This window comes from Sclerotinia sclerotiorum, genomic scaffold, assembly GCF_000146945.2.
Source record: "Sclerotinia sclerotiorum 1980 UF-70 scaffold_9 genomic scaffold, whole genome shotgun sequence".
NCBI classification, from domain to species: Eukaryota; Fungi; Ascomycota; class Leotiomycetes; order Helotiales; family Sclerotiniaceae; genus Sclerotinia; species Sclerotinia sclerotiorum.
The window spans coordinates 1,411,133-1,433,402 of record NW_001820827.1 but is presented as its reverse complement, the minus strand read 5'-3'; the positions used below and the strand labels follow the sequence as shown (position 1 = coordinate 1,433,402).

The following is a 22,270-nucleotide window of genomic DNA, read 5'->3' as shown; positions in this document are numbered from 1 at the left end:
GACACCTCAATAGCAAAAAAAAAATCAAAAATAGTACACGAAACCATCACTGCACCGTAGAATTGTCGCATAAACTCACAAGCAAGCCATAATCCACAGTCTCATCCCTCAATCCCAAACCCTCAATAAGAAAAAAAAACCAAGTCAAAACACTGAGGTACTTCTCAGCGAGATATTCACAACACCCATTTATTTCTATTGAGAAAGCACGCACCGAAATATGGTTGGATGAAAATCTCTGAGAAAAATTCTATTGAGCAATCCATTAGGAATAGCGAGAAAGGAGAACCGAGACGCTAAAATCCTCAATAAGAAATTTGGCGAGAAGGCGGTGGAGAGTAAGGAAATCCAAGAGAAAAGTCGGGGCTGAAAATAAAACAGGATGGAATGGAAACGGGAAGATGATTGATATTCAATCTATCTTTTATTATTTGATGTACTAAAAATAAAATAGCTGGTGGTGTAAACTTTCGAGGGCCAGAGAAGAGCAGTGGTAAAAATTCGTGATAAGCATTCTCTACATTATCGCAAAAATGGGTACGTACACTAATAGAAGTGACTGTTACGAGGTTTGCCGTCTAGATCACGTGGAAGTGCTCTAGGCTCTCGAGGTGGTTTATAACTAGGCGTCAAGCAGGGACTTAAGTAATGACAATGATGCAATTCGTAACTAATAGTAGAGTATACTAAATGATTGATCTTGAGCACGAAACTCTATACAAAGGAAATCCATCTTGATTATATAGTCCTTCATGCTTCTATGATTATTGATGATCCTTTATGATCATTAGTGATCACCTATATCGTGATCCTTAGTGATCCTTAATGATCATCAGTGATCACCTATACCGTGATCCTTAATGATCACTACTGATCATTTGTGATCACGTGCCTTGGTAGTTGTGTAGCCCGTCGTAACACATCATCCCTTTATTATTCAAAAACGTTGTAAAAGATACACTTGTAGATTTCTTACTCTTAAGATCTTATATTTGAGTTTAATACTCACTATTGTTGAAAATACATATGTCCTTAATGATGTTAACTTTAAACATTAATATCAATATTAATATCACTTTAAAAATCATTATTAATATCAAAATCAATATTGGTATAAATTCTAACTTCATTTTCATTTTTATCTTCAATTTTAATTTAATAATTTAGTCATCTCACAGTAGAAAACCCCATTTCAACTTCTTTAAATAAATAATTTCCCGATAATAATAATAAAATACTTTGTAAAAATAATTTTAATATCTTAAATTAATTCAAAAACCTATCTAAATCCCTAATATAAGTATATTCTTTAATTTATAGAATTTTAAATATATAAATATATAAACATATAAATATATAAATATATAAAAGAAATAAAAAAGAAATAAAAATATTAATCTAATGAATAATTAAGTAATAACTTAAAATTATACTAATAAAAATAAAAATAAAAATAAGTAATATATTGTGACGGAAAAGTCGTAAACGGAGTCAATTCAATTACTTAGAATCTAAAACTAAAGAACTAAGAAGATTCTAAGTAAGAAGGTCTTTATATACAGGGCTAGTGCACGTGAGCCACTAGTGGGATAACAACCGTCACGTAACATATATAAAGTATAATCATAAGGAACTATATACTATCTATCTAGATCTCAAAAGAAAAATACTATAATGATACTATACTGGAGGCAGCGGCTGCCTAAGGTTCGTCGGTTGGTAGTTATGGGTTAAGGCTTTATCACTGGCATTCACTTGAAAGTGAATTCGTTACTAGATCAAGTAGAATGTAGATAAACTAATTGATAACTAAGTTGAGCACCTAGCTCCTAAACTATGAAACTACTCTGATTATATAATGATCGATAAAGGGAGCCCCTAGAAGCTTTTTGGCTCCTTAGGGCTCCTAGAGCTTTAGGAGCTTTGAGGGCTCCTAGGGCTCCTTATTACGTGATTTCTGATGGTGTGTGTGCATACGATCTTAAGGTGATCAAGATCACATACTAATTCGATGAAATCTGATCGTGTTTGCACAAGGCCTAAGCTCTCCTAATTAATCAGTTTGCTACCATCGTAACACCATCAATCCTAATGGTGAATCGTGACAAATACACACCATACAAGACTCTTCTCTTTCTTCTCTATACTTTCTTCTTCCCAGACTAAGTCTAGTTCTCTAAGAATCTCCCCTTTCAAATAGAATAAAATATCAAAATATCTACTTATAAATACATCAATCAAAGCCAAATTATATCAACCAAAACCAAACCAAGAACAAACCCCTTTCTCTGTATCATCATCATTATTATTGAAAACTCTTTTTTTTTTTTTTTTTTTTTCCTTATTAATTATATGATCAGATTACCAATTACCAATTACCAAGTTCAAAGTTCAAAGTTCAAATTTCAAAAACTTTAAATTATTTAATCTATGATTAGATTATTCATTTATTATTAAAAAAGAAAAAAAAAATCTCTTTCTCTATCCCTTTTCAGTCCTCTTATTAAGTGAACCCAAAACCCGAAAGCTAGAATCAAAATGTAACCGAAAACAAGACCAAAATCAAAATTAAACTTAAAATCAAAATCAAGCCATCCATTATAAGATCTTACCTCGACCTTTTTCCTCATCAACTATTACAAAAGAAACTTCATTCCTCTTCTCTTCCCTTCCCTTTCCAATCCTTTCCCTTCCATTACCCATCTAGCAAAAACCCAAAAAGCACACCTAGTGTTGAACATCCATCCCATCCCATCCCACCTCTAACAAAAGAATCTCTTTTCTCCACTCTCACTCTCCCTCTCCCCCTCCAACGCCACCCCACCCACCCAACCTCAACACCACCATACCACCGCACTCACAACTTCCCCATACAATCCCTAATATAAACCCTCGTATCCTCCCTCGCATCACTAGCCTCCTTAGATAAATTCCCCAACGAAATAAATGCATGCGGAGCCCCCGTATAAATTTTAATAACCGCCTCTCCACCCGTCATCATCCATTTCGTAGCCATTGTAACCGAATCATCTAATAATGGATCTTCCGTACCACATGTAAAGAGAGCACTTGGTAATCTGCCTCTGAATTTCTCAAGATCTTCGTAATAAGGGGAGATGAGGGGAGATTTTTTCTGTTCGTCGCTCATGTCGGGGAGAAATGCGTCGACGAATTTACGCATAAGGGTATGGTCGAGAACGAGGTCAGGTCGACCGAAATTTCGACAGTGAGGAAGCATTGTTAAATCGTAGATACCGCAATTGAGAACAAGTCCGGAAAGCTTGAAGTTGGGTAGGTTTCTGAGAAGATGAAAGGCGACCAGTAAGGATAAGTGTGCACCGGCACTCTATTGAATAGTGTCAGTGAGAGAACTTTATAAAAGTAATAAATGACATACCTCTCCCCCGATAAATTTCAACGAGCTACCAAACACCCTTTCACCATCGTTAACCAAATATTCTCCCACATCAATACAGTCACTTGGACCGCATGGAAAAGGATATTCAGGGGCAAGTCTATATCCAATCGATATAACAGCCAGATCTCCTGCATCAGCATAGAACTGGAGTAAAGTATCGGCAGAATGCTGATCCCCGAGAACCCATCCTCCACCATGTATGAGGCATCCAATTCCTTTTGTTTTCCTTCTTTCATTGGTGGTTTTGCGCCAAGATGGATATACTAGACGACAAGGAATCATACGAGTACTATCACGAGAAGGAATATCTATGTCCAGAGCTTCCGGTAAAGGTTTAGGCTTAGGCATAGGAGTTTTCCCTGCATTTCTCATCTCGCGATATTCAGATGCACCGATCTATAATTGAGAAATTAGTCATGAGCTAGAGGAACATAGCTTGGAGACAAACCTCAAACCATTTTGGACCATCTTTCAATTTATTACTCAACTCTTCATTGGCCTTGATTGTTTCCTTTGGTGTATTTTGAGGCTCAAATTTTGAAGCATCGATTAAGATATCTGACTTAAGTGGCATTTTCGTTATGGTAAGGCTGAGAAGGTTCAAGTATCGAAATATGGAATGAAAGTTAAAAGAGAAATGTAAGGTATCATAACTGAGGAATATTGAGCCTTCTTAAGCTGCGATATCTGCACTTTCCAAAACATGTTAGCCATGCTGACTCGCATTATCTGCTCATTGTAGTAAGCGCTTCTGGATATATGAACAAACTCCAGATGTTTGCGACGCCCGCCATGCTTTCTCAAGGGTGTTTGAATCGAAAAGCTACAATGAGGTCGGATTTGTATGCGTTACACCCGTATAACAATAGACTATCTGTGACGTCCCTTTCATAAAAAATCCCCTATGATGCGTTTCTCACAGCCAGTGTAACGCCCATACCCTTGGAAACCAATCACAAAGTCTACGAGGCGAAAGATGTTTCAAAAGGCTTAAGGAAAACCCTTTTTTAGTTATTCCGTTTAAAAAAAAATTAAGGCAAGTGGCATGATTCATTTCATTGATTGGTTCTGCCTTTATCATTGCAATGACGAAATGCCAACTTTCCAACTGTTGAAATCTCATCTCCTTAGTTTTCCTTGTACACGATCACTAACTTTTGCGTGAGGCGCATATCTACCATTTGAATTCCTTTTAGGTTTCTCAGTTTGTATCTGACCACCAAGTAAAAATTGGATATAATTGACCACCGAGAGAAGTGTCTTGAAAGGAAGGCTCGCAATAGTACCGAAAGCTTGTAATGGAAATGTCATAGCAGAGGCTATCCAATCGAAAACTATCCCGAGAGCACTGCGCCTTTGTGAATTATTCGCTGCTGCGGCTGCCAATGAAATAGCATCATTTAATCGTGCTTCCAAGTCTAATAGGCGGCTTTCCGTTTGGAATGACTGAAGTGTAGCACGTTTTTCATAACGACGTACAGCTCGATTGAGAGCATCTAAATCTGGTTGCATTGTACGACGAACCTCTGTTGTCAGAATTGCCGATTGTTTCTCATTCAAGAGCGGCTCTGGTGCATTTCCGGCAGATATGTCTACATTCGAGGCCCGAGTTTCTAATTTCTCCAATCTCTGAACCAATTCTTGAATGTGCTCGGACGTCTTCCCAATAGAATCATCGTACGGATTGGAATTCACCACTCTTTGTAAATGTAGTGTTCTTGCTCGTAATAGCCTGACTAGATGTGCCATTGGTCTCAATTCTGATGCTAGTAAGAAAATTGTCAAATTGTAGTTCGAGACCAATCCTTCGGACGGTCGGCTTAATTGTGATCGTATTGAATGTAGTATATATGCTCCAACTATTGGTGATATGAAACATGATATGAAAGCCAGTAACTCATGAATAAAAAGTTCATTGGTAGCAGTCTCATGCGCAGAATGACGTCGTTCTGTCTTGGATTGCGGATTCGGGTTCTGGTCCGAAGTAGCTTGAAGGTTCTCGGCCGTGGAATCCATTACCCCTTCATCCCCATTTTCTTCCTCCCTAATTATTTCCTCATGATATTCTCCTCTTTTCCGGATTTTTTGTGCTGAATGATACCAATCCCCTGAATAATCAGCATGAATTCTGTGAACACTTCATTGAAACCTCTCTCCAAAATTTCTGACCCGCAAATCCTCACAGACTGAGTTTTTCGAAATGATAACTTACAAGGTACTCTCACAGACCAATTCAACAAAATGGCTGCGAACCCAAGTAACATAATATCTGTTATAACCGAACTACCATTTGTAAAGAAAAGTCCTCCAATTGCCGGCAGAAGAGCAAATGCCAAAGGAGCTGAATCCCAAGGTGAATTATCATGATTACTTTCGTCCTTCATATCGCAAGGTTTAGGAAACAAGATATCATCCGTCGAATCCCTTAAACTCTTATTAAATTCGTTCAGCGAATATTCCGAGAAAGTCGAACTTCTTCTGCGATTTCCTGATGAAGGTATTCCATCTGTAGACGGACGATTGGAACGACGTCGATTTAAAGTTGCTGTAGGTTCATCTTCAGGTATAGTTGAGGTTTTGCGACGTGGAGATGTGTTTGTATTTGCATTTGCAGCATTTGTAGCATTTGGTGATGTAGATCTGGTGTTGGTGACGTTGTTGATGTTGTTGTTGTTGTTAAGGTTTTCCTCCACCATGTTTCCAGGTGCTTTAAACTTTTGAGTGGATCGACTGGGGAATCTAAAAGCTGCAGCGGGTGAGTGTGGGGAAATGACGTGAATGGTGAATCTGATGGAAATAATGGGGAATGAATCTTCTTCTGCAAGGTACTCGAGATCTTGATAGATATTGCTTGATTATAAAGTGCGAGATGTTGTTTAAATATCATGATAAAGGATTAAAAAAATTTGGTACCTAAAATCAGATGAAGGATTTTAAACTAGTAATCTGTTGTCATATTTGGTCATTTGTGTTGCGTTCCTAAGCCTCAGCTGGTAATGTAAAGTACATACGCAATTGATTACCTAGTACTCTTCTCGTATAACTCAAGGAATTCCTACCAACGATACTGTCATCATTCATTTTCCTTGAGCTACATTTTAATTGTTTGCCACCTTTCAGTACCTTACGATATTGATATGAGAATGAAGAATTACCCAGTATGCATCCGGTATACTCGAGTTCTAATAGGTGGTTATTTATTCAGTATACTCGAGTAGTAATAACAAGTGGCTATTTCACCAGTGTAGATAACCGCCACGATCATTTTGAATCCATTCTTTGAAGGAAAGACCTAGTTCATTGTATTTGGGTCCATAGCAGTCCCTATCTGACAGCCCATCAACTACGGATCTATTGATCTTCACGATATCGACTTTTTATTATATTTGCATTTTATTAATTCCCTATCAAGTGACATGACAATCTTTTCAAATTCCTTTATTGTTCATTCTACTGAGTTGACGCAAAATGACTATGTCCAGGAGTTGTTTCCTGAGCTGATGATAAAGTAGGGTACACATGCAACTCAATACCATTTTTGAATTCAATATATGATGCGACAGTTAGATGAAATCATATATTGGTATACTACTATAAGGTGCAGCTGTATTCTACTCTCTTCTTCAAGGCTTCTCCAAGTAGAAAATCTTCGCTTTCCACTACCTATCTCCATCTCTCCCCATTCCTCACCACCACATACTCCGAAATTTAAACGATTCTCAATTTCTCTTGTCATCTTTCAATTTCGATATCTACTATCTTCAGTTCCTTCGCCTGGAGCCAGTCTCTTCACAAAATCTTCTTGATTTCGCAAACCTTAAGGCCCCATTTATTCTGTTCCATGGGAGCGGATGCTAAACCTTCCAGCAATTTTGCCCCTCTTTACAAAACCCCTCCCATTGTTATTTCACGTTCTTCACACTTCTTCCTCATCATACGCTTTCTATTTTCTATCCATTCCATCCATCTTCTTCAACCATTAAACTCTCCATCCATCAACCGTCTCCAATCTCCAGTCTCAATCCCCTAATCACTTCAATCAATTCCAAATGCTAAATGACAAACATCATACCCGGAGACTTCACTCCCTACCAATCCCTGGAGTCATGCTCTACTATACCTTAATACCTCAATACCTCAGACTCCCATCGAACTCCCCCACAAATACAAAATTCATTAACCCTCCAACTCTATACCCAAATCCCCCATCCCCCACAACTCAAATCCCTTTACCAGCCCTCAAGATATCACCCGTCTCCAATACTCGAAGTTCTAGCCACATACAAGTAGACAACCCAGTACAGATCCGCACATTATCACCCCTACAAACTTCAAATGGCCAATGGATATAAATACATAAATCCTTCCAAACAGGGAACCAAGTATCCTTACATATAGATAAAACCAGTTTTAAATCAATGATTCTGTATACTTATAAGGTAAATGAGCTACATAGATTATCATTCAGATCTATTCTGAAGGGCAGGTATTAATTGTAATTACCGGGTCAAGATTCCGAATTGACTGGGCTGCACGATACAGGTGTAGGCACCGTCCATCATTCTTATGTTCTTCTCTCACTTTACCTGACTTTATCATATACTTTCTTTATACCAACACTAATACTACGCTATTACACTATCCATCTCAATATCTATTATCCTCCCCTCTTTCCCTCTAGAAAACTCGGTCCAAAAACAATAGAAAAAGATCCTATGAAATTGTTTCGGACTTCAATATTCTGATTAATGTTGTGAGTAGATATTGCGAGAAAGTCGGGATTTCGGACTGTATGCATAAGGTTTCCATAGATACTTGATTATATAATCTCTAATAGTTAACGTGGTTTATCAGGACCCTGTACACTTTTACCTCAATTATCACCTTTCAACTTCAACACGCGATTTATCAATATTTAATTATGCAAACTACTTCAAAAGAAGCTCGAATCAATTTAGCTATTGAGGCTATTCGTATATCTCAAAATTTGAGTATTCGGAAAGCTGCAAAACTCTATAATATACCTTATACTACCCTTACCTCTAGAATGAATGGAATTCTGCCTCTTACTGAACGTCGATCAGCAAATCATAAAATGACAGAATTGGAGGAGAAATCGCTTCTTCAATATATATTGGATATGGATGAAAGAGGGTTTAGTCCTCGAATAAGTGATGTGGAAGATATAGCGAATTACATACTTGAAACGCAGGGTGCGAAGAAGGTTGGTGTGTGAACGAAGTGAATGACTTCAATTCAATTACTACTGTAATAAAGAACTAAGCGAACGCGAAAGAGACTAGCTCTTTTAGTAAGTCTATATAAGACTTACTACTTTCAATATGTAGCTAGCTCTTTAGACAGAATACAATTAGACATACAGGACCTACGTAATCCGTGGGTGCTACGTCTTCCGTATCCTTCTCGTACCAACAGTTGGAAAGCTCTGGGCTTATCGTTTTGTGAAACGATATACAGAATCAAAGATACATTTTAATTGCGTTTATGATTTTCAAAGAGCTTTCTGCGAAGATTCAGAGCTTATTGAAAGATGGTTTCGATTAGTATCGAATATACGGGCCAAATATAGTATTCTGGATTGCGATTTCTACAACTTCGATGAGACAGGCTTTATAATGGGACAAATATCACCATATATAGTAGTTACTAAAGCTGATCGATGTGGAAAAAGCAAAGCTATACAATCAGGTAATCGAGAATGGGCTATAGCGATTATTTGTGTTGATGGAGAAGGTCACAATATACCTCCGTTTTTGATAGTAAAAGACGAATACCATCTTTCAAATTAGTATACCGAAGGTGATTTACTATACGATTGGCTTATTAAACCTACTATCAATAGATAGACAGATAATGAGACAGGTCTTGAATGGATTAAGCACTTCAACAAATATATTGAAAGTAGGAAAGTGGGTAGATATCGAATGTTAGTGCTTGATGGGCATGAAAGTCATAAATCGCCAGCATTTCAGGAATACTGCAAGGAACATGATATTATATTACTTAGTTTACTACCTCATTCTTCGTATTTAACTCAACTATTCGATATCGGTTGTTTTGGTTCTTTAAAGTATTCATATAATCGACAAATCGAGAACTTTATCAAAGCGCATATCACTTATATTACCAAAACCGAGTTCTTTCAAGTCTTCAAAGCTGCATATATCGAAGCAATATCTATATCAAATAGTAAAGCTGGGTTCCGCGAAGCTGGGCTAATCCCATTTAATCCGGAAATTGTACTTTCAAAGCTAGATATTCAAATAAGAACTCCATCAAATAGATCAATATCAGCCGATCCTGATATATAATAATCTCAAATATTTTACAATCCAATTGAAGCTCTTTCTCAATCCACTTTAGTGAAAAGTCGTATTGCTCAACATCAAGGGAGCTCATCTACTCCAATATTTAAAACAATTGCAACTTTAGCTAAAGGTACAAAGCTCTTAGCTTATACGAATACACTTTTAGTTGCTGAGGTTCATAATCTCCGCAAAGCAAATGAAGCACTTGGTAAACGCCGGAGAGCTAGAAAAGCTTTAATACGAAAAGGAGGAGTACTTTCAGTAGAAGATAAGCATGATATATTAGAACAAGAGAATATAGAAGATCAGATACAATACGATGAATTTACAAATGATGATTCTTCAGCAAGGAGGCAAGCTACTATACGACGATGTAGCAAATGTGGTAGTGCTTCACATAATACACAAACTTATCAATTAGATCCAGCATTAGTTGATCTTTGAATTGTATGTAATTTAATTCTAATTTATAGTATTGTTGTAATTTTATTTCAATGGAATGTGGGCAATTGAGGTAAAAGTGTACAGGGTCCTGATATGTACAGGGTCCTGATAAACCACGTTAAATATAAGGAAAAGCCTTTACTTTTCTCTTTTCGAAAAACAATCAATTTTTTATATTATTCTTTTACTTTATATAACTTCAATTTCAAATCTATTATAAAATCAATTATCTTTTTAAATAATATATTATAATATATTAAAAGATTGGGTGGAAGAGGCCTCTATATTGATTATATTACTACGCGTGTAGGCATATTAATCTCCTCTTGGTATCCTCTGAGGGGACCAATATGCCTGCTTATGGTTCGTCTAATCTAGCCTGTTTAGGTAACCGTATTACTAATCACGACACGTGATTAGTACCGGTAACTTCTATTCCTTTTAACAGTAACTAATATTGAACGAAATGGCAGAAGCAAGGCAATACAATCAGGCAATCGAGAGTGGGCTATAGCAATTATATGTAGCAATGAAGAGGGTGAAACTATATCTTTATTTCTGGTAGTTCAAGAACAAGTTTATCTTTTTAATTGATATACCGAAACCGATTTTTCTGTGGATTGAGCTATTAAACCTACTTTCAATAGATGAACAAATAATGAGATGAAGTTAAAATGATTAAAGTATTTCGATAAATATATTATTTGTTAAAGAAAAAGCAAATATTGAATACTAATATTAGATGAGTACAAAAGCTATGAATCAATATCTTTTCAATCATATTGTAAATCAAATGATATTATATACCTCAAATTATTATTATATTTAGATTATTTAATTCAATCATTTAATATTGGATGTTTTGGTATATTCAAATGTTTATATAATTATCAAATTAAAGGATTTATCAAAGTTTATATCAATTATATTATCAAGGTTGAATTCTTTATAGTCTTCAAAACTATATATTTACAATCATTTACTATTCAGAATATGAAAGCTGGTTTTCGAGGAGCAGGTCTAATACCTCCTTGGAACTTACCAACTTCTGGATCTCTCAAACCCCTCATAATCCAACTGAGGCTCTCTTACAATCAACCCTAGTAAAAGCTCGAATAGCTCGTCATCAATCAAGCTCTCCTACACCTATATTTGAGATTGTACAAGCTTTAGTTAAAGGTATAGAGAGATTAGTATATGAAGTTACACTTTTGAGTGCTGAGAATCGTATGCTTCGAAGAGTAAATGAGGTATTAAGTAAATGTCGACACGCTAAAAAAATTCAATTATGTAATGGAGGAGTACTTACTGGACAAGAAGCTGAAGATATATTATCACAACAAAAGATTGATAATCAGATTCAACGCGACGAGCGTTAAAATGGGGGAAATTTTAATAGGGAATCATCTACTAGTCAATGCTGTAGTAAGTGTGGAAAGACTGGTCATAATTCAAGAACTTGTCAGAATAGTATAATAGATCCTAGATTATTAGATTCTTGATAGTTTCAATCAATTGATTTAATTGTTGTTAAATAATATGGGTTTGAAATGATAAATTGAGGTAAAAGTGGCCCGCTCGGTGATATGGCCCGCTCGCTGATAAACCACGTTATATATATATATGTTAAAGTGAATGGTTTCTGCGTAGTACATGCACAGGGCACTAGTCCTATTAGGACTAGTGTCACGATTCACCATTAGGATTGATGGTGTTACGATGGTAGCAAACTGATTAATTAGGAGAGCTTAGGCCGTGTGCAAACACGATCAGATTTCATCGAATTAGTATGTGATCTTGGTCACCTGAAGATCGTATGCGCACGCACCATCAGAAATCGCGTGATAAGGAGTCTTGAGGAGCCAGAAAGCTTCTAGGGGCCCCCTTTATTGTTCAGTATATAATCAGAGTAGTTTCATAGTTTAGGAGCTTCGTGCTCAACTTAGTTATCAATTAATTTACCTACATTCTACTTGATCTAGTAACGACTTCACTTCCAAGTGAAGACTAGTGATAAAGCCTTAACCCACAACTACCAATCAGACGAAACCTCAGGCAGCCGCTGCCTCCAGTACAGTATCGTTACACGTAGCCGTAGCCGTAGTCTTCTCTGCTGGTATCCACCTCCAACAACAAGGTGGGTCGTCTTATCAAGACTTCCTGCAGTCATCTTTTTCAATTGGTCAAATCTGCTTGTTTTCAACTTGAAGCCAGTATGTATTATTCTTTGCCACTTACTTGCATACTCAGCTTACTCTTTTTTACTATCTAAGATTAGCTTGCGGCAAGACAAGCAAACGTAAAGGCTAGAATATTTTCGGTCTGTGTAATATCGAGCTTCGAGTGGAGCATGCTTCTTACTTAAATATGCAATCACCGTTCGCAGGGAGCAGTGGCTCTTGATTTCAATATCCCATCAGATCCTGATTCAACAAACAATATTGAATCGACGACTAGCTATAGCATCGATAATTTCAAAGTAAGTGCCATCATAACCATACCCGAAAATTATCCCACACTAACCATGCACAGAAGAATCCGACAAAATGGCTCCGCTCACCCTCAGCGCCTTCCACTGGCGAAAAAAGGGACTCACACCAGAAGAATTCAAGAACCACTACGAAACCGTACACATCCCCATTCTCCAAGAAATCACTGGCGATAAATTCCCAAAAACACACACGAGACATTATGTGGTGCGAACTTCTGACGGAGCCACATCTGATGACAAGTCCAACTCGAAGTACAAAGCAAGTGTGTATGCTGGCACGAATGCCCAAGATTTCGACTACGATGTGTATAGCGAGCTTGTCTTCGAGAACGAGGCAAAATTCAAGGCCTTTGAATCTATTATGTTTGATCCGGTCTTGGGTCCTAAGATTAATGAGGATAGCGTCAAGTTTATCGATCATGTAAAAATGGTTTGGATTAATATTTCTGAGTCTACCACGGCTCGGACTTCCAAATAGTGTTGTTTTGAGACTTTTGTGAAGTATCCTGTTAGTGATAGATTGATGGTTCAAAGACTAGTAGTTTGGGGGAGGAAACTTTTCAGTTGTATTGATGCCGGACTTATGTGGTGAAGTCTGCGATCATTTTCACTACAGCTTCTAGGCGTAAAATCGTAACATAGTCTCTAAAAAGCTGAAATCCTTTTGCGATGCCGTGTATTTCAAAGCTAATAACTGCCGAATCGTGACTATGGTGGTGCAAGCCTTGATGCATGTATTCGTTACTGTCTAGAGGTAATTACTTTAAGACATGCCATGCGAAGGACTTCATGTACATGCTGTGACTGTAGCAGCTGTAAGACATTCAAAAACCACTATATATACTATTATATATTCTTTCCCTAGAATAGGCAGGCTAAACAGCAGGTATCAAACAAATCCCATGAATTTCATCATCTCAGTCTTATCAGCATACTGCTTGCACCGTCCGTAGACTGATCAAATCAGGGCAAAATACGAGAGACGTAAGATTACATTCAGAAGAACGATCTCTGTTGGACCTCAACTCGTCGATTAACTCACATTCTAGAAGGGGATAGTATGGTAAAGTAGCCCAGGTTAGAACATGCCATGTTAGGAATGGTATCTGGATATCTAAAGGAAATTGAGGGTGGGATATATATCAATACCGGTTGTGCTACGGTTCTAATGTTACAACTATAATTTGCTGGATTAATAGGGGATTTCATTTGTTTTAAATTATAGATGAATTTTTATTAATTAAAATATTCAAATTGGGGTTATTTTCTCAATTTAATCAGATTACAATCTTATATGAATATTGTTTATTTATATAATAATCTTATATCCCACCAAAACCACTGCCCTATAGATTTACAGTAAGAATTGATAGAAAATAAACCTTCAATAATATAAAAAAAGATATAATTAGATATACATTCTCCATATATACTAATAAGTAACTAATTATAAAACCACAGTTATATCAATCTCAAACCAATCTTCTGTCACGATTCACCATTAGGATTGATGGTGTTACGATGATAGCAAACTGATTAATTAGGAGAGCTTAGGCCTTGTGCAAACACGATCAGATTTCATCGAATTAGTATGTGATCTTGGTCACCTGAAGATCGTATATGCATGCACCATTAGAAATCATATGATAAGGAGCCCTAGAAGCCCTTAAAGCTTCTAGAGCTTCAGGAGCCCTGAGGAGCCAGAAAGCTTCTAGAGGCTCCCTTCTTCGTTTATTATATAATCAGAGTAATTTTATAATTTAGGAGCTTTGTGCTTAACTTAGTTATTAATTAATTTACCTACATTCTATTTGATCTAGTAACGAATTCATTTTCAAATGAATACCAATTGTGACGCCTCACACCTCCGGGTCACGTGGCATGCCCCGTTTGCATTTAATCATAGGAAAACTCGCTACTCTTGTTTTCCTTCTTCTTTTCTCCTTAGCTTAGTATTCTCTAATACAAGATACTTTACCCAGTATTCTTGAGTGTGACACCAATAATAAAACCTTAACCTATAACTACCAACCGACGAACCTTAGGCAGCCGCTGCCTTTAGTACAGTATCGTTACACCTTCTAACCCTCAGGCTTAGTACTCTACTTTTGAATCACCCCTCTTTTGGACCACTTTTTTATATCAAAAATTACCATTTTCAGCTATTAATAATTTAACAATCAATAAATCAAACCCATTGAAATTTTAATTACAAAATTATTATATAATTATAAATAGATTTTGAAAATTTCAAATTTTTCATAATTTTATTAATCGAGATTTTAAAGATTGAAATTTCGATTTTGAATTTATATGAAATTTATATAAGAATTCTAGAATCTACTCACCGCACACCGTGATACTTTGTGACAAAATCCCCGAGAAAACTACAATTTCTCATATAAAATGAAATATTGAATAAATTTTTGAATATTTAATCAAATCAATTGAAATCTTTAAATATTGTTAAAGTGAATGGTTCTGTTACAACGGCTATCTTCTATGCCGCGTCACATGACTAAACCAAGGTAACGTGATTAAAGTCACGTTATGGACCGCTGAGGAACGCTGGCTGTCCAGGAACGCTGGCTGTCCAGGAACGCTGGCTGTCCAGGAACGCTGGCTGTCCAGGAACGCTGGCTGTCCAGGAACGCTGGCTGTCCAGGAACGCTGGCTGTCCAGGAACGCTGGCTGTCCAGGAACGCTGGCTGTCCAGGAACGCTGGCTGTCCAGGACCGCTGCGCGGTCCTGACTAGCCATAGGCATGAAGGTCTATATAATCAAGATGGATTTCCTTTGTATAGAGCTTCGTGCTCAAGATCAATCATTTAGTATACTCTACTATTAGTTACGAATTGCATATCATTATTGTCATTACTTAAGTCCCTGCTTGACGCCTAGTTATAAACCACCTCGAGAGCCTGGAGCACTTCCACGTGATCTAGACGGCAAACCTCGTAACAGGTTCCTGCGTAGCACGTGCACAGGGCACTAGTCCTGTTAGGACTAGATTGAGAAGCTCTCTTACAGAGAGCTTCGCACTTCCGTAGAACTTAGAAGAGAGATTAACCTACAAGACCAATATTACCTCAGTTCTGCCCTATCAGCTTCCCACTATTCCCTGTGTGAGGTCATTCCTTTTAACAAATATGATAATTAATTGGAAAATTATTTTGGGAAATTTGATAATTTATTTTTAACTATTTTTGTTCAAAATTTATAAGTATTTGAAATTATAAAATTTCAAAATTTTGATTGTATAACGCTTTTCCCATATAAATTAAGCGAAAATTTTGAAAATTTTCTAACTTTTACTTTCAATCTTGTATAACTTTTGAATAAAAATGATTAAAAATAAATCAAATAATTTTTAATCAATTTCAAGTAATTAAATTTTATTTTCTTCAAAAAAAAGTATGTTTTTTTATTTTATATCAAAATTTAACAGGGATTTGAAAAAGTGAATAAATCATGGTTTTAGGTGAAAAGCGTTACACTGTGCAGTTGTCACGATTCACCATTAGGATTAGTGTCCTGGGATAGAAAGTAATCACGTGATAAGGAGCCCTCAGAGCTCCTAGAGCTCCAGGAGCCCTGAGGAGCCAGAAAGCTCCTGGGGGCTCCCTTTATTGTTCATTATATAGTCAGAATAGTTTCATAGTTTAGGAGCTTCATGTTCAACTTAGTTATCAATTAGTTTACCTACATTCCACTTGATCTAGTAACGACTTCACTTCCAAGTGAATACCAGTAATAAAGCCTTAACCCATAACTACCAACCAGATGAAACCTTAGGCAGCCGCTGCCTCCAGTACAGTATCGTTACATATAAATATTTGAAAAAAAAAATATAATTTGTTTTTTATTAAAAGATTGGGTGGAAGAGGCCTCTATATTGACTATATTACTACGTGTGTAGGCATATTAAGATCTCCTCTTGGTATCCTCGGAGGGGACCAATATGCCTGCTTATGGTTCGTCTAATCTAGCCTGTTTAGGTAACCGTATTACTAATCACGACACGTGATTAGTACCGGTAACTTCTATTCCTTTTAACATTTTTAATAATTTTTTTTTGAAAAGTTATTAGAGGTTTTTAAGATTTTCAAATTTATATATAAATCCTATATAAATCGAAAATCAAAAGTTTTAAGATTATAAATCTCAATGAAGTAAATTCCGAAAAATCTGAAATTTTCAGAATTGATTTATAACTATATAATAAAATCATACTTCAAATTATATCAAATTATATTCATTGATTGCAAAGTTATTAATTAATGAAAATCACAATTTTTGATATAAAAGTGTAACGATACTATACTAAAGGCAGCGGCTGCCTAAGGTTCGTCAATTGGTAGTTATAGATTAAGGCTTTATTATTGGTATTCATTTGAAAATGAATTCGTTATTAGATCAAATAGAATGTAGATAAACTAATTAATAACTAAATTGAGCACAAAGCTCCTAAACTATGAAATTACTCTGATTATATAATGAACAAAGAAAGGAGCCCCCAGAAACTTTCTAGCTTCTCAGGGCTCCTGAAGCTCTAAAAGCTTTGAGGGCTCCTAGGGCTCCTTATCACATGATTTCTGATAGTGCATGTATACACGATCTTCAGGTGACCAAGATCACATACTAATTCGATGAAATCTGATCGTGTTTGCACAAGGCCTAAGCTCTCCTAATTAATCAGTTTGCTACCATCGTAACACCATCAATCCTAATGGTGAATCGTGACAAAAAGGTGGCCGGAAAGTAAGGTACTAGACTTAAATCTCTAATTCAAATTTTATTGAATTCTATCAATTAATTGTAAAGTTATTAATAGATGAAAATCATGATTTTTGGTGTAAAAAGGTGGTCCAAAAGAGGGGTGGTCCAAAAAGGGGGTACTAGACTTAGAGGAAGATCTAATTAGATATACATTCTCAATAGATACCAATAGCTAGCTAACTATAAGACCACAATCATATCAATCTCAAAAGAACCTCCTAGCCCCTATTCCCCACCACACAATTACAAAACCCCAGCCAGCCCCTCTCCCCATCAACACCCCTCAAATCTCTCTCTCCCTCTCTCCACAAACCTCAAGGGCACCCTATCCTCCGCCGCCATCTTCAACACTAACTGCGCTTGATTACATCTCCCTAACACGTCTTTCGCCTTTCTCCTCGCAATCTCATAAATTACTTTCCTCTCCTCTCTATTCATCCCTTCTACCTGTTCATCAGTTGCCCATCTACTTACATCCAACTCCACACTAAATCCCCTAAAAATACTCGCCAACACAGCTGTTATTTCCACCTGAGCGAATTTCTTTCCCGGACAAGCGCGTGCTCCTTCGCTAAACGAGAGGAATGCTCCTTTAACCGGTTTGAATAATGTAGAATGAGGAGAAATATCATCATGTACAGAATCCAAAGTATTTTTTTCCTCCTCCTCCTCCTGCATCTCCTCACTCACAGAAACCATATTCCCTCGCTCCTCCCCGACCCCCGTATCACCTCTCCCCACAATCCACCTCCCCGGCACAAAATCATCTAAATCCGTTTTTCCCCCCTCCAAAACCTCATGAGGCCAATACCTCGGATTCCTATTCGTCCCCACAGTATTAAGATGAACGTAACAATTTCCCGGAACGAGTTTCTCCACCCCATCAACCATGACCCATTGATCACCCACCGTGACTTTCGGTATCGTTTCCGCTATAGGAAGTAATCTTAATTCTTCATTGAGAACGGCACCTATCATGCTATTGTACAGTTTTGGAAAATCATGTATGTATGACCATATTTTGGGGGGTTTGGTACCGATGATTTTGTCGATGTCTTTTTGCATGGATTTTTGGGAGGAGAGGGAAAGGGCTAGATAGACGAAACAGAGATGGATGCTTGAGGCTGTGGTTTCGTGACCGGCTAGGAGGAATATGAAGGCGTTTGCTTTTATTTCGGATTCGGTGAGTGGTGTATCGTTGTTTTGTGGGGATTTGTAGGGGATGGGTGATTCGGTGGATGTTTTGAGCATGTTTCCTAGGAATGTTAGTTTGAATAAGATTTGATCGGGTGGAAATGGTTTACCCATTAAATCCATAGTTACTTTATCGTGTTCTCCTGCTTTTATTTGTTTCTTTTTATGTTCCAGTAGTTCGGTTAGGTATTGTGTTGTTTCTTTAGATGCTTTATATACCTCTGTATGACGCTTCATGGGAGAATATTCTTGATATGTTAGTAAGGTACACATTTTAAGAGCAGTTCGACTTACTCAAAACCCATGTTGGCCATAGAACTATAAGCTTTCTTACTATTAGCATCCGTTCTTCATGGGCTATACCCTTGCCACTTACTATAAGACTACTCAGAACCAAATTAATGCAATCTTTAAATCCCATTGTATGATCACCAACCGGTTTATTCAAACCCAAATCTGGTGTTCCGCCGCCCTCAATCTTCTCATCCTCATCCACCATCTCATCCCTATCCACCACTTCATCACTCTCCTCTCCCTCCCACAATTGTGGTACCCCAAACCCCACCGCACAAATAACATGTAAACTCAAAATCGCCGTATCACTCCCCGCATCCTCTACTATCAACCCCAAATCCTCATTCATATTTCCTCTCCTCCCTCCCTCTCCATTCCTCCTCCTCCATAACCCCAACATTCCATCCGCTTGCTTAATACTCTCTTCCCACACCAACCCCATACTCTTCTCCCCAAAACTCTTCCCCACAACCCTTTTATGTCTTCTCCATTCCTCTCCCTCCGTCGTAACTATATTACTCCCAAAAACCTCCAGAACCTTATAATTCTTCACCGGTTTAACGAAATCATTTTTCCTCGTCGTAAACTGTGCTATCAATTCCGCATTTGTGGTGCGTAGCAGATTTAAATTCGATGCTGCGAATATATACGTATCGCCATGAATATCATAGCTACTACGGAGATTAAGGAAGGAATTGCGATGGTTGGCTATACTTTAATTATGTTAGATGAATATCTCTACATTTGTGATTTACAGTGCGGGGAAAGAAGATACTTACTACAGCCATTTCCAATGATTCGTCCAAGGTAATTTCTTTAAAATCGGAATTATAAATTTCAAAGCCAAGATATTCATCAATCCAATCGGTGCAAGAGCTAAAACCAGCCACACATTTGCATCAGTACCAATTTCTTCCACACCTCATCTATTTCTAAATCATACTTACGCGTTTCAATAACCGGAAATCCAGTACTCAAAGCTCTCTTCCTATATTTCCTAAACCCATGATATGCATTTCCCAGTTTCCACAGAAGCAGCGTCCCTAAACAGATGATGATGAATGATATGCCGACCATACCGAGTTCGAATTTGAGTGCAGTGACGATCAAATGCGAAGTATTCGATAGTAGTTTACAAATTCCTATCGGATAAAAATGCAGGACGAATAAACATGCAGTAACAAATCACTCATTGATTTATTGAGTGATTGAATGATTGATAATTATCCTATGCTTGGCAATAGGAAAAGAGCAAGTAAAACAAGTGAGATTGAGTAAAGTATTTTCACATGTATGTGAAATGTGAGATACGAACGGGCTGGACTCTTTTTGTACCCCTCATCAGATAATCTTACACCTATCATCATTGCTTATTGCTAATGGGTCAGTTTTATCATCCACCGGGTGATCTACTCGAGTAAGCTAGGTAGCTATACAAAAAAGAGGAAAAGACATTAAATACATAAAGCAAAAACCGATCATGATTATGGATTGCTTAGACATCTGTAAACTCACCTACTAGGTAGTAGTATTCATTCATTCGTTCACACCACCGCACTTCAGAATCTCGATAAAATGCTTCATCACGATTCCGTCAACGAAAGCTAAGCTCCAAAAGTTCAACAGCTGAAATCCACCCCACTTAACACCTTTCCTCCCCTGAAACACGAACGAACCAACGAACCCCTCCTCCATCTACCTTGATAACCTCCCCGTAAAGTCCGTGTGCCTGCCTGCTCGCTTACTGATTACAATAATGAACCCCACCATATGACTGTACTCCATAATCTATATACCTACCTACCTAGAAGCTATACATATATGGCCTAGATCTCGACTCTCCAGACAGATACAAAAATACTACTCAAACAGGTAGTCCAGTTAGTAACCTACTTAAATCCCTAGCTATAACATATATATTATACATAAAACCAACTGCCTTTAAAGCACAAGAAACAATAGTTGACGTACATGTACATGTACATACACATATACATATTACGTGATATGCAAATGCAAGTAGTACCAGTAATTATCGAATACATTCAGGTACATAGTACGTATGTACAGCTTAGAGTAGCTTAGCTATAGCTTAACCTAGGTAATCTATAGGGTTACGGTATACTCCGTGTAGGTATAGGGAGGTATGAGAGTAGTAACAACAGTGGAGACCATGGATAAATCCACAAACACAAGTCTAGAACTATCCAAAATCAAAACATCTCAGAATACGATATCGATTATGATAAGATGATGGATGGTAAAGAAGAACATTTCCAATTCTAACCCTCCATAAGACTCATATTCTGCATGAAATATCTAATTAGGAATTAAACCGAAGCATCTCCCTCTCCCCTTCCCTTTCCCTCAAAAAACAGAAACAAATCCGCAAGCCTCAAAACTCAAACCTCAAAACAGAATTTCATTTGGATAAATTTCTATCCATCCATCCAACATTCATCATCATCAATATCTGCAACATCGTATACGTACTCCAACACCACAAAGTGTAGCATATCATATCATACCACACCACAACATCCTCTACAACCACAACTCCAAAATACACCCCTACCTCACCTCACCCCAAAATGACAAAACACCAATCCATATCCTCTACGTATATCGTTTCATATCGGTATATATTATTCACTTATTCACATATATGTTACAACTAGGTTGATGAAACAAAATATAAAATACTCAATTACCTCTCTATCCCTCATAATTCTATCCTCACACACTCAACAAATAACACAATAAAAAGTCTATAAAACCCCAACTCTCAATTCTCAACTCCCCCTAAAAAAAACCTTATCGTAAAACCAGCCCTACCTCCAACTTTAGCTTCAACTTCAGCCCCAAGTCCAGTACCAACTATAAGGTTAACTCCGGCTGTAGCTCTAGATACAACTCTAACAGCTCTAACTCTAGCCCCATCTCTAACTCCATCTACAAGGTTAACTCCAACCGAACTCCAACCAAACTCTTACAGCTCCATTTCAGTTCCAACTTTAGTTCCACCTCTAACTCCAACTAAAGCTCTAATAGCTCTAACAGCCGAACTATAAGTAAGAGCTTCCTTCAATCTTAGCTTCAACTTTACTTCCACCTCTAAGTCCAGCTGTAGCTCTAACTCTAATCCCCATCTATTCCTATTCCCATCCCCATTCCCATTCCACTCCAACCCTAGAAACCCTAGACCTAATTATTATAAACCAAATAAACTTAATTTGAAAGACTTTATTATACTATATGTGCAGTGAGCAAATGAGTGAGTCTTCCAAACTGTATTTATAATAAAATTTATAATTCTAAAAT

The 22,270-nt window shown here is 37.2% G+C and overlaps 7 protein-coding genes across 7 annotated transcripts in view; 2 read left to right on the top strand and 5 right to left on the bottom strand.

The window, feature by feature from the left end:
- Positions 1–2,857: 2,857 nt before the first annotated feature.
- On the bottom strand, positions 2,858–3,992 carry SS1G_07463 (hypothetical protein; the record flags this gene model as incomplete). The annotated part of the gene is made up of 3 exons (XM_001591966.1): positions 2,858–3,346; positions 3,398–3,814; positions 3,867–3,992. The coding sequence occupies 3 exons, from the start codon at positions 3,990–3,992 to the stop codon at positions 2,858–2,860; spliced, it is 1,032 nt and encodes a 343-aa protein (XP_001592016.1).
- A 545-nt stretch (positions 3,993–4,537) lies between these two features.
- Positions 4,538–6,683, bottom strand: SS1G_07462 (hypothetical protein; the record flags this gene model as incomplete). Its single annotated transcript, XM_001591965.1, has 3 exons — positions 4,538–5,526; positions 5,631–6,164; positions 6,629–6,683. 3 exons carry the CDS (start codon positions 6,681–6,683, stop codon positions 4,538–4,540), a joined length of 1,578 nt encoding a protein of 525 aa, XP_001592015.1.
- Positions 6,684–8,339: 1,656 nt separating this feature from the next.
- On the top strand, positions 8,340–10,191 carry SS1G_07461 (hypothetical protein; the record flags this gene model as incomplete). The annotated part of the gene is made up of 5 exons (XM_001591964.1): positions 8,340–8,642; positions 8,794–9,198; positions 9,286–9,348; positions 9,535–9,628; positions 9,803–10,191. 5 exons carry the CDS (start codon positions 8,340–8,342, stop codon positions 10,189–10,191), a joined length of 1,254 nt encoding a protein of 417 aa, XP_001592014.1.
- A 2,546-nt stretch (positions 10,192–12,737) lies between these two features.
- Positions 12,738–13,160, top strand: SS1G_07460 (predicted protein; the record flags this gene model as incomplete). Its single annotated transcript, XM_001591963.1, has 1 exon — positions 12,738–13,160. One exon carries the CDS (start codon positions 12,738–12,740, stop codon positions 13,158–13,160), a length of 423 nt encoding a protein of 140 aa, XP_001592013.1.
- Positions 13,161–15,026: 1,866 nt separating this feature from the next.
- On the bottom strand, positions 15,027–15,448 carry SS1G_07459 (predicted protein; the record flags this gene model as incomplete). The annotated part of the gene is made up of 2 exons (XM_001591962.1): positions 15,027–15,069; positions 15,207–15,448. The coding sequence occupies 2 exons, from the start codon at positions 15,446–15,448 to the stop codon at positions 15,027–15,029; spliced, it is 285 nt and encodes a 94-aa protein (XP_001592012.1).
- A 2,286-nt stretch (positions 15,449–17,734) lies between these two features.
- On the bottom strand, positions 17,735–20,489 carry SS1G_07458 (hypothetical protein; the record flags this gene model as incomplete). The annotated part of the gene is made up of 5 exons (XM_001591961.1): positions 17,735–18,717; positions 18,950–18,973; positions 19,019–19,657; positions 19,897–20,091; positions 20,465–20,489. 5 exons carry the CDS (start codon positions 20,487–20,489, stop codon positions 17,735–17,737), a joined length of 1,866 nt encoding a protein of 621 aa, XP_001592011.1.
- Positions 20,490–21,055: 566 nt separating this feature from the next.
- Positions 21,056–22,270, bottom strand: part of SS1G_07457 (predicted protein) — a gene marked incomplete at both ends in the record, with an annotated part of 1,429 nt that continues 214 nt past the window's right edge. The window contains 4 exons of the mRNA XM_001591960.1: positions 21,056–21,146; positions 21,237–21,255; positions 21,785–21,891; positions 21,943–22,014. Coding sequence (XP_001592010.1) covers positions 21,056–21,146; positions 21,237–21,255; positions 21,785–21,891; positions 21,943–22,014 — 289 coding nt within the window. The remainder of the gene's footprint in view (positions 21,147–21,236; positions 21,256–21,784; positions 21,892–21,942; positions 22,015–22,270) is intronic.